Here is a 15,390-nt window from a genome sequence, read left to right on the forward strand (position 1 = left end):
CTTGTTCAGGGTTTTGTCTATTAGGAAGTAACACCAGCAAAATAACCTTCCCATGGCATGTGACAGCCTGTTCATTAGGGTAGAGTCTGAGATGGATTGGGCAGAAGGGCAGTGATCTTTCAAGCTGATTCAGTGTGGGATGGAAGGTTATCCTAGAAACAACTGAGGAAGAGGAAGGATTGGTGTTACTTGCCCTTACTGTTTAAGAAGAGAGGACGGGGAGAGAGGTGAGAGGAGAGAGGTGGAAGGGGAGAGAATGAAAGAGGGGAGAGAAAAGTGCTTAAAGAGCCCTCATTCAAAGAAAAAAGAAATCATTTTAAGCACCAGAGACTACAGATTTCCATATCAGCAGGTTAGACTGAACAGTTGATAAATTCACACGAGCGAACTAGGAGCTTGGTAGGAGAAATCACAAAGTGACATAAATGAATGTTGAAAGCAATTCCAGATCTCTGTGTATTTAAACTTTCCTTCTTTGTTACATGAAGTTGCCATACTCACAGCTCCTGCCAGTGTACCCGTCAAGGGTCTAGTGATGTTAGCTGGGGGGACTGTGCTGGAACATCTTCCCCCTGTCCTTGTCCTAATGCCAGCCCTGGGCCCACAGCACCCAGCAAGGTGTGCTGGAGCTGTGAAGCAAAGTCCTTCTGCTCCTCATGAAATGTCCATTGTTGCTGTCAGAACTAGAAGGCACTGTGGCTATTCAGTATAACTGCTGCATGGACACAGGCAGAGGGAAAGCAGGTCAGGTACAAAGTGGAACTGATCTTTCACACACCTTTTTCTCACAGTTTTTAGAGAACTAGCCTCTATAACGAGCAAAAACTGAAGGGAGTTTAGGGGACTCAACAAGGAAACACAGGAGAGCTGCAGCTTGGAAGACCAGCCTCCTCTTCCAGTCCCATGTCAACAGTGCTCAGCCACAAAACAACCCAACTGTAAAGTTTCTCTCCTACTGCATCAGGCCCAAATAAAGTGGGATTAAGAATTACACATGAAATTGTGTCTGCACTCCATTACTCGTTTATCCAAAGCAAACAAAGAGAAGGTTTCCAAAGGTACGCTTTTTGCATAAATGTTAAGTAAAGTAAAGGCATGAGCTGGGAAGCAAAAGAAGGTATTGATTTACTATAGAAACAAATAAGTGGTAAAAAGATTATAAATAACTAATTTTTCTTTTGGTTCTATGGCATGTCCTACCCCTTAAAAATTATTTTTAAAAGAGCCCTCCCATCATCCAGAGCAACTAATTTAGGTAAAATGGTTTATAACAAGAATTACAAATATTAGGACTCTGATGCATTTGGTGGATATGTGAAGCAAAATTTCCTTATGATTCTCTAAGACAATTCTGCAGATTTTTAAAGGCACAAATGGATGTTTTCAGTGATAACAAAATCAGCAACATTTTATTTACACTGCTTGGGAGGTACCATGGACTGCTGGAGTAGTTGGAGACTGCAGAGCCTGGGGCAGAGGGGCAGGGAAGAGTCAAGCAGGCATTTTTCACTCTGATGAATAGGTTATGAGGAACACTTCCAAATTTTAACAAAATATCTTATGGTGCAGTATTACTTGGTTACTCAGCTCTTCATTGCTGTCTCTTGTAGCTAAGCTTCAAAATAAGCAGTGGTATCTTCTGTTCTTTATCAGCCTGTTGTGTTCTCATATCTGAGTTCAGGATGACATTTCAGGTTTCTTTTTCTCCTCATGGGCTGTTGTCCTTCACAAGTGCAGGGGTATTGTTCTCCACTTTAGCTGGAACATCGGAGACCCATATGGGGCCAGCAGGGGGGCAGGAACGGGTAACTGATCTCAACAGGTTCATGTCACATCTGGGAGTATGGACAAGTCTTTCTTTGGGTTTAAAAAAAAAAAAAAAAAGAGTGAAGAGTCCCAATTTTCAGCATGCTGTGAAACTGGGTTTGCAAGAAATGACTTCTCCTGTAGCTCAAGTGTGTTGTGGGTCTCTCTTGTGGGTTTGTAAATGGAGCAAAATACTTATTGTACTGTAGCTAGAATGACATTGTTAGCTATAAAATCTCCACAAAATGTTACTTTGTGCTTGTGAAATAACTTGGAAACCAAGGTTAGTGTTGGATGTATCCCAAGCTCTCTCATATGCTGGTCAAACGTTTCTCCACTTGGCCCATCTGCTGTCAGAAGCTGTCATCTAACACAAACCAAGTCCAAATACCCTGGACATAATGCAAATTTAAATACCTCTTTGCACCTGCTGTGAAAATAAAGCATCTTAACTGCATGGGACACAGACACCAAATAATTCATAAGCTAAATAAACAGTTTTTTGCAAAGAGCTGTACGAAATGCCAGTGCAGGGTCTGTGGAGCTGAAAATGAAAGCAGCTGACGGGGTCCTCTCTCGCCTGCAGATGAATGCAATGCTCCCTCCCTGGGAGCTGTATGGTGGGACCCCATCCCTGGCTGCCGGCTCTGACATCCACCTGTTTTAAACAGCCTCTGGATCTGTCCAGAGGCCCCATCACTGAGCGAGAGAAGTGACCTGCTCTCTTAAAATCTCATTATAGTAAATGCTGAGCTGAGAAATCATGTCACAGCTTTTCCAGTTTGTAATGTCATCAGTGGAAGAAATTTACCTCCCCAGTGCCTCAGCTTTGCTTTCTATTAATGTTGCTATAGGGCATAGTGGAATATATCACCAGTCTGACTGCAGTCCACCCTTCAAACAAGCGAGGAGTTAAAAAACATTTGGCAGCACACACAGGTGTTTTAAAACGTGCTGGATTTCCAGGAGGTTGCTTGCTGTCTGCAAATTGGATGTGTGAGCCTTGCAAAGAGGGCAACCTCCATTACTTCCACAATTCATGTTTCACAGACAAATCTTGGTTGCTCTCTGCAGGAGTGGGGGGAGATCATCCATGGATGTTTCTGGAGTTTCTACATCTGTTTGCCTACTTGTGTGCACATACGGATGTCTTTCAAAGTTATATTTTATAAACAATATTCTGTAAGGCGAGTCTTTCATTATGTTACTTTGTGCAGCCATTTCTGAGTCTTTTAAGTACAATCACTGTATGCAATATGAATCTAGTCAAAAGAAGCTTGCAGTATTTCAAGCACCTGCCTTTTACAGTTCCTGAGTCACAAGCTTGTACTCAGAACCTCTACATCTACACCCAATTTAAAGCAATTTTGGGGGCTTTTTGATCATCTTTTTCTGAACTCAGAACACTTTCTGGGGCATATGCAGCTTAGAAACAGGTAATACATACAGTCTAAAATGCCTAGAACATTGTAGTTGTGTACTGTTTTAATATTAAACATGGAGGAAAAAGGATACTGTTGTAGTGATAATTGAAGTGGATGCCTTAAGGAATAAACAACAGAACACAAGCTAGTATCCAGAATTTCTCCTCTGCAAATAAGCGTTACTTAAACAATCGTAATTCCTTTAAAAATGAGCTTCATTTTTCCTAAGAGAACAAACAGAACTGAAGCCACCTACTGAGAAATTCTATTTTGCTAATTTTTATCTATTCTAATGCAAATAGTGGTTTTAATCCCCTTAACTCATCCATCATGCATGGCAGGTCAGCCAGCCCATTGTCTGTGTATTTGAAGGATTCCTGTCCAAATCAGACTTCATCAGTAACACTGGGCAAGAGTCTTCTCCTTTCTGAACTGCTCATGTTGCTGAAAAATTGCAACTACCTTGGAAAACAACACAGCAATTACATATGCACGTGGAAGGCACACGGGGATCTTCACAGATAGGTTACTGAGAGTTCCGCTCCTAGCAGGGGGAAAAAAGAAGAATGTCAGATTAAGGACATCTAGGTATTTGTATAATCTATTAAACATCTGTAGCTGATCCAGAGGGATGGCAAAGGTCAAGTTTGGGGATTTTTTTTTTTTTTCCCTATGGGGATTTCTTTGTCTACTCTGAAGCCTAAAAATTGCTGTTTGTTTTGAAATGCATTTTTGGTTGCAGCAAAACACAGTTTAGAGTAAGTAGAAAAGAATATGATTACATGGCAGAAAAAAAAAAAATCCATATTTTTGTAACATTTAGATTTTAATTAAATTGAGCTTAAAGTAAATTGTAAAACCTTCTTTTGTTGAGACAACTGATACTGACAAAATATTAATTAATGAATATTCAGTGAGATCTCTGGATCACTTCTCTCTCTTTGAAATACGTTCTGCCTGTGTTTTTAAAAACTCAGAAGAAAATTAGTAAACATTGCTTATGTGGAATACTTCCCAGTATGAAGACCTGCCAAACACAACCCAATGCATTGCATTAGTGTCAATGAAGACTTTTGAACCAGATGTGTCTATGGGTCTTTTTTGTTGCTCTCTTTAAAAGTGAAGCAGGGATAAAACTGAAAGAGTAAGACTTCACATGAGGAGAATATCTTTCCGTGCTATTATTAGGTCATTTCCCTTTTGCTGTGTAAATTAAATTGTGGTATTACTTCAATCTGGGATCATTTTATTGTTGTTGTTTTTAATACAACACACAAAACATTCTTTTCTTTGGAAGTATCATTATGATATAACTTCAATGAGTCATTGTAATTGTTTCCTTATTAGCATCCAAAGGGATTATTTCAGTTATTTTGTTTCTTGGATCTCTTCTCTGTCCTCTTGGGCAACCCAGTTACAGTATACTTTGCAGGCAGTTAATTTGTGTATAATAATACTTAAGTGGCTTATTGTAATCTTGTATGTGTGTCTGAATACACACACACACCACTAGGGCAGTGCTTACAAACCATTTTAGGAACCCTCCAGTCTTTGTCTCTTCCCGGACCTGTCTTGGAATGGCCACTTTTGTGCATGTTTCCTACCCAAATTTAGAGGCAGAGCCTTAGCTCTGAAAAGATTTGATGCAGAGTCAAGCAACAAGCTCCCTAAGACACTCTGGTGTATTTTTTTGCCCCCTTCCCGTTCCCTGGGGAGCTGTGGGGGGACCTGTGCCCTTGGCTGTGGGTGAGCTAGGTGGCCCTGGCCCTCTGACAAGCGTCCATGCAGAGAGATGGGAATCCTGTGCTCGATGCAGGTTTGAGGCTGATTATTTTCATTACAGATCAAGTGAAAAGCAGCTCCCGTTCTCTTCCATGGGGCTGGAGGACTTATCTGCTGCCTTATATTTCCATTATTAAAGGCTGGCTAAAATGGAGTGCTTCCACACATTTGCAGATTTGGACTAGGGAATAGTAAATTCCCTAGGTAGGCTCTCCCCTCTTTACTTTAAGGCATTACATATATTCCTGCTTGAAGAGATTAAAAAAAAAAAAAAAAGAAGAAAAAAGTGGAGGGGGATCAAGGGATTGTTTGCACTGGCTCACTTGGCAATTAAAAATACGTAAGTGAAAGAATTGCCATGATCTTGCCCAAAGGGCTATAATAAATAACATCCTGCATAACTAGTGCATAAAGTGTGCTCTATGGTTTTGAATGAAATTACTGTATTTGTTTTTAGGGTTGTTGGTTGGGCTTGGTTTTGTTTCTGGGTTTGTTGAGGGTTTTTTTCAGGATTGTAACAGTGGGAATACAAATGGGTTTATGTTTCTGTAATTGCGGTAAACATATTTTAAAAATCACTGTTTGATTAACTGTAAATATTACCAGTTCAGAGGTTAAATGCTGTTGCTGAAGTCATTCAGGGAAATCCAGAAGAAGTGTAAATACGGTAGAAAAAGCTAAACAATATGGCAAAGGAATATTTGCTGACTTAAGAGTGCAGGATCAACACCAATATTTTTCCAGTGATGCTAAACCTCTTGTAACTGCTAAATTGGATTTGTAGTTGAATGAAGTATCAGCTGCTGTTGGACAAGCCCATAAAGGCTGGACGGCTGGCCTTTTGTAGGCAGGGCTTAAAGGACGATTGATATGTTTTAGCACTTTTGGGATTATTGTGATTAGGAGGAAGCCATTCTGAATGATAGAGAAAAGGGTGTAAAAAACACAGTCCACAGCTGGTAAGCAGCATGTGTTTGCTATAAGGAGAGGTCACGACTAGTTGATCCTGCTGGTTCTGGCGTTGATTGACAGTCAAGAAAACTTGATATTATGAAGCAGACCCTTCTCTCCCCCCCCCCCCCCCTTCTTTTTTTTCTTAAGGAAATGATGTCTTTGTTGTGTAAAGCCAAAGTACTTTCAAAACCTGGAACACTCACCGGTTGCAAGCTAAATAAATGTTCAGAGACACAGCTGCAAATTTGGAGTTGTTAAAATATCATCTAGAAATTAGTATTCAACCCATATCTGTGCGAACACTAAATAGGAGTTGCAGAATTAGCTCTGGTGTTTCTGTGTTTGCCTTTTTCGTATGTGTTAGTCTTAACTAAAAGCGCTCTTTGTTATATAGTAGAAAAATACGTGCTGAGTATGTGGAGATTTTGAGTTTGCTGAACTTGTTAACTATTATACCTCTGGTACCTGTAAGATATTTGGCGAGGAATAATATGTGTAAAAAACATTTTACCATGTGGAAAACAGTTTAACAATTTTATTTCTATTAAACACCTGCCCCAGCAAACATGTAGGCTACTGCATCTTATCTCCGCTACCCACTTGGAAACCTAGAGCTTCCTTTTTTCCCCCCTTTTCTTTTTCTTTTGTAAGCGGCCATCCAAAAGCTCGCAAATGCACATTTAAATAGTTGGATCTCTGACTCTTTTTTTAGTGGGGCTGTACCTCTTTCAAAATTTGAGTTTAGCATACCACACAGGAAAGAACACAAGCTTGCCAACTCCCGCTGAGCGTTTTTTCAAGCCTGTGAAAAGAATGAATTATTCAGCAGTAAGCATGCTTACAGCTGGCCATTTGGGAGCTTTGATGTGCGAATCAGGCGGTTGCATGAATGCCCTTATTGTCATGTTATGTGTACACAGTGTGTGAATTATTGAAAATAGTGAGGCCTGAGCCTCATCTGGTAGAGATTACAGTGCAGGCATGCTGGGTGAAGGTCTGTAATTGAAAATCCCCAGATGCTGTTTATTTGGCCTCTGTCACGTGGCCTTCTGCAGAAAGCTTGTCTGAACAAAATGCTGCCCGCCTGGGAAGCGCCGCCCAGCCCCCTCGGCAGCCCTCGCAAGCCCAGTGTGCGCACGACTTAAACACCTGCCCATAATATTTTTAAAAGCTTAAATTAGATTTGCCTATAACGTTTAAATAGAGGATGCCTTACTTAGGGGTTTAAACTGCTTAGCCAGTTGTTGACTTGCAGAGCTCTTTTATCTACAAGAGGCTTTTTTGTTAGCCAATTTAGCTGTAAAGCAGCTTCGGAAACCGGCACTGGCAAATTTTAGGCGAACTCTCCCAAAGCCGGATATTCTGCTGGCAAAGCGCAGCAGAAGAGCACCAGGGCTGAGCGCTGCAGCACAGCAGCCCTTCCTCTGCAGACCGCGAGCCCAGCTGCCCAAGGGCCCCATGGCCACCTTCTGATGGACGAAAGTGTTCAAACCAAACATGTCCCTGCAGACGATGGCCGCATGCGGACCCTGCAATGTCGGGTGGGATCTGGATCCGGCCCATGCTCAGCAGTGAGACAACGGGCTCAGTGCCACTCACAGGAGCTGTCTTGGGAGAGCCTGAGGTGCAGCGAGCTCATCAGCAGGCTCCTCACCAAGCAAAATTCCCCTTAGCTCTCCAAATTTGGCCCCTGGGCACACGTGCAACACTTTGCAATCACCAGGCTGTTGTAGCACTTTCAAGCAGAGGCAGCCAGGGATGGAGTTTACCATAACCAGCGGAAAAGCTTTGCCATGAGCAGGAGGTAAATAGTTTGGTGCTGGTCTGTCCCTAGGCTTTGCACTCAAGAGGCAAAATACCTGTGTCGAGCCAGAGTCTCTTAGAACTTGGGGGAATTCACAGTAAGCCACTATCTGAAAAGAATGAACTTTTCTGCTTGATCATTACTTGAATTATTTTGCGGAGTATGAAAACTTTTAAAAATCAGCTCTCCATTTTCAAATTGCTAACCAGCTTGGTTTCCCACACTCGCCTATTTTTATCACATTTAGACAGTGCCTATTACTAGGAGCTGGGAGGGCAGAGGTTTAAGTTGTGTCATTAATGTTCTAAATAAAGACACCCACCTGCCATGCAGCCAGTGGCTCCACAGGCTTGCGATGCACAGGCTTGCTGCCCTGTTGCCAGTGGGGACTGGGTTTGAGCAGCAATGCCTGTGGCTGAGACCAAGGGAAAGGGATCTGGCATGGCTGGGGATATGTCCACAGCTCATGTATGTCTTGGTAGAGCTGCCTGTGGTGGCCTGGTGGCTCCTGTGCAGAGGTGATGGTGCCATTTGTGGCATGTGAAGGGGTTGCCAGTTATGGCCTCCTCACTCAGGAGGTGATTTTCATACTGGGGGCCTTGCCTGTGCTGGGCAAGTGGGGCCAAACCCACCCTCAGCAGCAGCAGTGGCACCTGAGATCCTGTTGCAGACCTTTGTGGGGGCTGATGCTTGGATGCCTTAGGCTGTTTTTGGAAATAGCATTAGCGGGGGAGGCCTCCATGCACAAGGCCCCTCTGTAAGAGCAACAACTGCCTTCCCTGAGGAGAAGCGGGTGGGAGCAGCCTCTCTGCAGCTTTGCAGCTGCTTCTACTTATTTTGAACAAGGGCAGAAATGTCAGCCCTCCATGCTGCCTGCGAGGTGTCCAGGATCACCACACCCCCCCTTGTTTAGGGTGATACTCCTCAGGGATATGGCAGTATTTTGGGAAGGTGAGGAAGCCTGTATCCCGTTGCTTGGCAGAAGCAGGGCTGCCCTGGGGGCCCAGTCAGATGTTTCCTAGCTGAACCCCCATTTTACTTTCTGCCACGATTAAAGATGTTCAAGGCCAGGTTGGACGAGGCCTTGGGTGATATGATTTAGCGTAAGGTGTCCCTGCCCACGGCAGGGGGGTTGGAACTAGATGATCTTAAGGTCCTTTCCAACCCTAACGATTCTATGATTCTATGTTCTGTTGTGTACAGTGCCTCTACGTCAACACCAGTGGATGGAGAACTAGAGTTTGCAAATGCACTAGCAGTAAAGAAGAGCATGACAGATAAAAGGATTTAAAAGGGAAAAAAAAAACAAACAGCAAAACACATAAACCCCCTCCAGCAAGCAAACAAAACACACAAGAAGAAGCCTATATAAAATATTTGTTGTGGTCCTCTCCAGATCTTTTCAAAACCCTTGGAAAATATTCTTGTGATGTGAAGATGTTTTATCTGATTGTGCCCTTCCCCATGTCTCTCTTTGGTACCTGAATTGAAACATTCAAAGTAGAGACTGTCGTAGTGGATGACAAGAAGGAGCTGAACATTTATAGTTCATAAAATTGACCTCTTCTGCCAGGCAATTTTTCAGAGATATATGACAGGGAGGGAGAGAGAGGGAGGATGTGTATGGAAAGTATTTCCATAGCTGAGCTCTTCTTAGAGAAAAACAGATCCATTTATTAATGAGTGTTTTTTACCCTAAGGTTTCTAAAGGGCAATTAAAGAAGTTCCTTGAGCTTCATTTTGTATAAAGCTTTTCTCATTCCCAAGAACAGGAAAGGGTGTTTTAGCCTTTTTTTCTCTAAAATCTTCTCTGGGCCATAGCTGACTGGGAGATAAGATCTTTTCTGCTAGTGTCTGTTGAGGTTGGTAAAGAAGACCACCAGTTCCGGTAGATAACGGAAAGGCTGTAAACTTGTAGTCAGGGACATCTAGCTTGTATGTTAGGCAGTGCTTGTTTTTTGTGTTTATGGCTTTTGGTAGTCCAAAACCAGGATTTATTTCTTTTCAGATCATTGTGTCTGGGCAGAAGGTATTTAGTGAGCTTCATGAGACTACAGTATCTCCTGCTCTCATTAAACCTGCTGCAAGTTTCTTTTCTGTGTTGAAAACTTGGCTGTAAGGAAAACATAAGGTTGTTGTCTCGGCCACTTTGCATGGTTTCTTATAGAGTTCCTCCTCCTTCTAGGTAAAGTCAGACTATTCCACCCTCTTGACTCTTCTCCAGGAAGGCTTCAGATAGACCTCACCTTAAGGGGAAGCGATCACTTTGCAGAACCACAATCTTGTTAGTCATACCCCTGCCAGGCTAGACAGTGACTAAAGAACCCCACCTTGGTTTGAGCCAGAGCACTTCATGGGTGGACTGGGGCTCAACTAGAGATAGCACTTGGCTGGTATTTTGAATAATACAGTCTAGACTTTCAGTGCTTGATGTTCTTTATAAAGCTACTTTTCCTGTCAAGTGCCTACCAGGGAATCTGAGCTTTCCTTCAAAAATAGGTTTTTAGCTCTCATGACTGGGAAGAAATCTGTAGAACCTCAGCTACAGCTGAGGGATGCATGGGACTGGCTTAATTGGCAAGGGATGGCTGGAGTGACCTGTGCTTGACCATGTATCTGAAATATCTTCAGTGTAGACAGAGGGATGAGAGATGGGAACACATCTTTTACATTACCTTGTAGAGCAACTGGCTCCTAATGAGGACAGCCTGACAATGCTTTTTGCACCAGAAAACCTACTCTGGGTGTTTAATGTATGCACATACTTCGAGATATGCAAAGAAGGAGGGGGGACATTCCCTAATTAAACAAAATGTGCTTTCAGAAATATGAAAATGTTCATACCAATTACTGTATTGAAGACAGCAGGAATATGGTGATCTATGAATCTGACCAGATCTCAGAGGCTTGCTGTTGCAGGCTAACACCCCTTTGGGCTCCATGTTGGCAGGTGGTAAAATTCATCTTCCTGATTTTCTTTTCGTTTTTGTGCACCTCCACTTTCTGCTAGCCCGGTATTCATTAGAGAGACACTGCAGAAGCATAGAAAGTATCAAACAAGAAGGTTTTGTAAAACTCTTGTCCAAACCACATTTAGTATCACGTACTTCATTGTATACCTTTCCTTTCCCTTCTCATTGCTGTGGCGTCAGGCTCTCAACCTCTCCTTGGTTCCTTTTCCCAAACTGTATAATGTTTTTCCACTGTAGAACTTTTCCATCTACTATAAATGAAGAGTAGAGAAGCTCTGTTTCTGTCCATGCCCAACACCTGCAAGTGAAGCTGCCATCCTGGCACTGTGAGGTAGCTGCTGTTGCTGCAGAAGGTGATAGAGGGTGTTGTGGTTTAAGCCCAGCCAGTAACTCAGAACCACGCAGCTGCTCACTCACTTCTCCCCCGCTCCCCCCTCCTTCCTTCCCCCACTCCTGGAGGGGTGGGGAGTAGAGTTGAAAGAACGCAACTCCCACGGGTTGAGATAAGAACAGTCCAGTAACTAAGGTATAACACAAACCACTGCTGCTACCACCGATAGCAATAATGATAAGGGAAATAACAAGGGAAGAGAATACAGTCACTCACCACCCGCCAACCAATACCCAGCCCAACCCGAACAGTGATCTAGCCTTTCTAGGTAACTGCCCCCAGTTTATATAGTGGGCATGATGTGCTGTGGTATGGAATACCTCTTTGGTCAGTTTGGGTCAGGTGTCCTGTCTCTGCTTCCTCCCGGCTTCCCCTCCTCCCTGGCAGAGCATGAGACTCAGGAAGTCCTTGGTCAGAGTAAACGTTACTGAGCAGCAACTAAAAACATCGGTGTTATCAGTGCTGTTCCCAGGCTGAAGCTCAAAAACACAGCACTGCACCAGCTACTAAGAAGGAGAAAAATGACTGCTACTGCTGAACCCAGGACAGGGACAGCCACCACGATGAAAACAAAATCTCCATATTTGAAGTGAACAGTTGGATTATGAGAAAGAATATGAAAATAGCGAGATGCAGAAATCGAGTATTCCCTAGTTTCACCCCATGAACACAAGGCTTTTGTATTTATGGGGTGAATGCAAATTGCAATGGGCACTACAGGCTGCAGAACTTCTGTCCAGCCAAAAGACAAGGTCTTTGCGTGAAATTAGGTAATAACTAGCTGCTCCTCTGTTTGTGTATGGAAATCCCCCTTTTGTGTGCAGAAATGTTGCTTGTTTGCATAAGTGCTCACACAAAATTTACCTCTCAAAGTTTTTCCTGGAGAGACCTGCTGAAGAGTTACAAACCTCACATTCCCATTATTGTGACATGTTGTGGGAAACCTGGCGCACAGTCCAGACCGAAACAGGGAATCTGAGAAAGCATGTTGATATTTCATATTCTAGTACCGTTTTAGCAAACAATCCACCTAAGAGACAGGAGCCATGAGACATTTGATAAAAAGGGTATAAAATAAGTCCCAAAGGGAGAGACAGAAGAAAAGAGGAAAATGAAGGTCTAGTTTGACTGTGTTCAGTCTTCCAGTCAAGAAAATGCTGTTTAGACATAGGCAGGCTACTTCAAAACTTACCCGTCTCTCCCCCACAACATCAGACTGAAAGTTTGAGTCCCTGGCTGATATAATAACTTTCTGCATTCCACAGCTATGTACTCATCCGTTTTAAAATAACCTGGTGGGTGACAAGTTATTTTCTTAACCTCCCCATTTTCAGCTTGCTGCTAAATCAGTTTTCTCATTTTCTACACACAGGCTGCTTATCCCCTGTACTGAATGCAAGTAATTCCATAACTTAGTACTTGTTGAACAAGTATATTTAAGTTATTACAGCTTATGGAGAAGTAACATAATATGAAGTGAAAATAAACAGGGTACCACATAAAACTATGTCATCTTCCATGTCAGCAATATTTAGGAAGGAAATTATTTGGAAAGAAAACATTAGTTTGTATTAGGTAGCATAATGTGTGACTGAAGAAGAGTCAAATAGCTGTTTTAGAAACTTGGAAATACTATACATTTCCAAGAGAAATAGAGCTCTGAATAACAAACCACAGTGTTGATCAGCCCCACTGCAGCAGGAACTTAGGCACACCGCAGGGTGACCACTCTTATGCGTAGAGTTTAAGGGTGTGATTGATAACCTGCTGAACTGAGGCAGTGATTTCTGTCAGTGGAGGAGGCAGAGGGCTTCCCAACAGTAAGGGCAGATTTTGCTGTCCTCCTCATAGAATTAAAACTTGGAGAAAAGCTGACGCAAAACCATAGCATCTGGGTGATTGGCGCTTTGGCTGAAGTGGCACACAACCTTCTTATGAGCAGCTGCTTCTCCCAGCAGGGGTCCAGGTGGGCAAGGAAGGCAAACACCACCCCATGCAGTCGGGAGCAAAGCCACAGAAGCTCAGACCTTGTATGAGCTCCAGCATGGGGAGTTCTCCAGCAGGAGACCATCCTGGGCACCAGCACTGGCCAAGGAGGTTTCCCTGTGCCTGCAAACAGCTGCAGGATTTCATCAGGAAAACACTGAACCCATAGTCCTCTACATAGTTTGTGTGGCAATGTCTGTTAAGGAGAGGGAAAAGAAATACTGGTGAAAAATGAGAAATATTGATAAACAGTTTGCAATGGAAAAGTGGAGTAGGTGTGAGAAGACATAAGCCTCATATGCATGGAGCTCATGTTTAAATGTGGTGTTTTGATGGTGTTTATCTATGTGAAGCCGCTTGTCCCTTATCATTAATTTTCTTTGTTTCAGGTAGGAATGAATTGATAGCCAGATACATCAAACTTAGAACAGGGAAGACACGGACCAGGAAGCAGGTAAAATAACCCAGTGGGGAAGTATGCATGTCAGTGAATGACAAAACATGGCATTTTTGGCTGCAGTGGCTGTCTGTGCTTCAGCTCTGATGAGATGATGTATTGACTTCACTGTTCAGATTAAATACATGTTGTTTAGAAAATATTTAAAACTGTGGCTTCTTTATGTTGCACATCATTTCAGTGGCAATTTGAGGATGAATTTTTTTACTAACCTATGTATACATGAAGCTATTATCCCCTGCATTTGGGGGAAAAAGTGACAGAAATTGAAGCAGAAGCATGAAGCATTGTGCCTTATTTCTTCATAAGGACAATTGCAGAATATCATGGTTATTTTAAGATGGTGAATAATGTAACTTATAAAAGTCCAGATAATTTGCCTATATAATAGAGGTTATGATCCCTGGATATGAGAGGTAAATAAATAAATAGCTATCAGGACTGATCATAATCATGCTCTCAGCTCATGGGCAGTACTTGCTACGGGATGAAAAAATAACACAAAAAAATCCCCTAAGAGCCTTCAGGCTCCTGGTCTGTGACCACCATAAGATTTCATTCATCAAAGAGTCGGAATAAACCTCTAACCAGTCATAAGGGGTTTTTTTGAGATGATTACTACATGACCATTAACTTATACAACTAAATCCTTCATAATATCCATGGTGATCAGCAGCCTCACAGAAGGCACACACTCCGTGTAGTTCATGCAGTGGTTACTAAACCTTTACACTGTTTAAAATGCTTCGCAAATCACAGAGTCCCATTGCTTTCTCTAACATCAGGTGCAAAATTCCCCTTCACCCCATCCATGTATGTGACAAAGGGGAAGGCAGAGGCTCATACACTTGCATGCTCCGTGCATTTTGAAGTACAGGAAAAGGTGATGCTGAGTCGGCATGCACAAAGGTGGCCAGCTGCCAGCGCTTGGATTTAAAGCACTTTGAACTGGGTGATATTTTGCTGTGGGTGGTATCCTTTGTCAGTCAGGAAGAAAACATATGTACAAGGGATGAAAAAATTATGAGAAAGGAAAGAAACTGCAGCAAGTGGAGAAGGAACAAACGAAAGATTGGCAAAGAAATCTGAAGCAAAAGACAAATTCCCAAGTTCTGCCCTGCTATGCCCGTGCGAGCTCCAAGAGTCAGGAGTTACACTGGGATATTAAAGTTGCATCATGAGTCAAACTGCAGACCTTGGGGCTAGATTCTTGGCCAGCATGTGTTGGTAGAGCTGTGGTGAATCCAAGGAGGCTGTGGTGTCTTACATATGTTCTGCCTCCATACTTGTACAACCCTCCATAGCGATTCATAAATCACTTCAGATCAAGCGTTTAGAAAAGTTTGATTGTCATTACTTTTGAGTTTCAACTGAGCAGTTTAATGTTACTATTGTGCTTCTTTGTATAACCTTTACCACCACTAATATCCTACTGAAAGCAAAACAAATGAACGAGTGTGAAAACTTCATCTACATGTTTGACTACAAAATTGCTTAGTAAGCAACAGTATAACTGAATTACTGCAAACCATTTCCTGTGTTGCTTCCTGAAGAAGTCTGAAGGTGGCCTTCAGGGGCTGTGTTCATTTATGCGTTACTGTTTGTTTCCCTACTAAAATACAGGCTTTTTGTTACTATTGTCATGGAATAGTCTTCTAGAGGGAGGAAATCAAGCTTTGTTTCTCCTTTTCTTTTGCTTTGTTCTTTCCCGGACAGGACCTATAAGTAACTTAGGAAAAATATGCAACATCTGATATGGTATGCCTTGGGTCAAACAGGAGTAAGAGATTTCTCTTTAGCAGTTGTTACCATAA

The 15,390-nt window shown here is 42.5% G+C and overlaps 1 protein-coding gene across 7 annotated transcripts in view; it reads left to right on the forward strand.

The window, feature by feature from the left end:
- TEAD1 (TEA domain transcription factor 1) overlaps window positions 1–15,390 on the forward strand; it is a 162,687-nt gene that overhangs the window by 102,651 nt on the left and 44,646 nt on the right. For all 7 annotated transcript variants that reach the window (XM_057418298.1, XM_057418297.1, XM_057418303.1 and 4 more), the window contains one exon: window positions 13,509–13,573. In XM_057418298.1, the coding sequence (XP_057274281.1) occupies window positions 13,509–13,573 (65 nt within the window). The remainder of the gene's footprint in view (window positions 1–13,508; window positions 13,574–15,390) is intronic.

This window comes from Pezoporus wallicus, unplaced genomic scaffold (genome assembly GCF_028554395.1).
Source record: "Pezoporus wallicus isolate ANWC-B61680 ecotype Strahan unplaced genomic scaffold, APGP_CSIRO_Pwel_v1 contig_2025, whole genome shotgun sequence".
NCBI lineage: Eukaryota > Metazoa > Chordata > Aves > Psittaciformes > Psittacidae > Pezoporus > Pezoporus wallicus.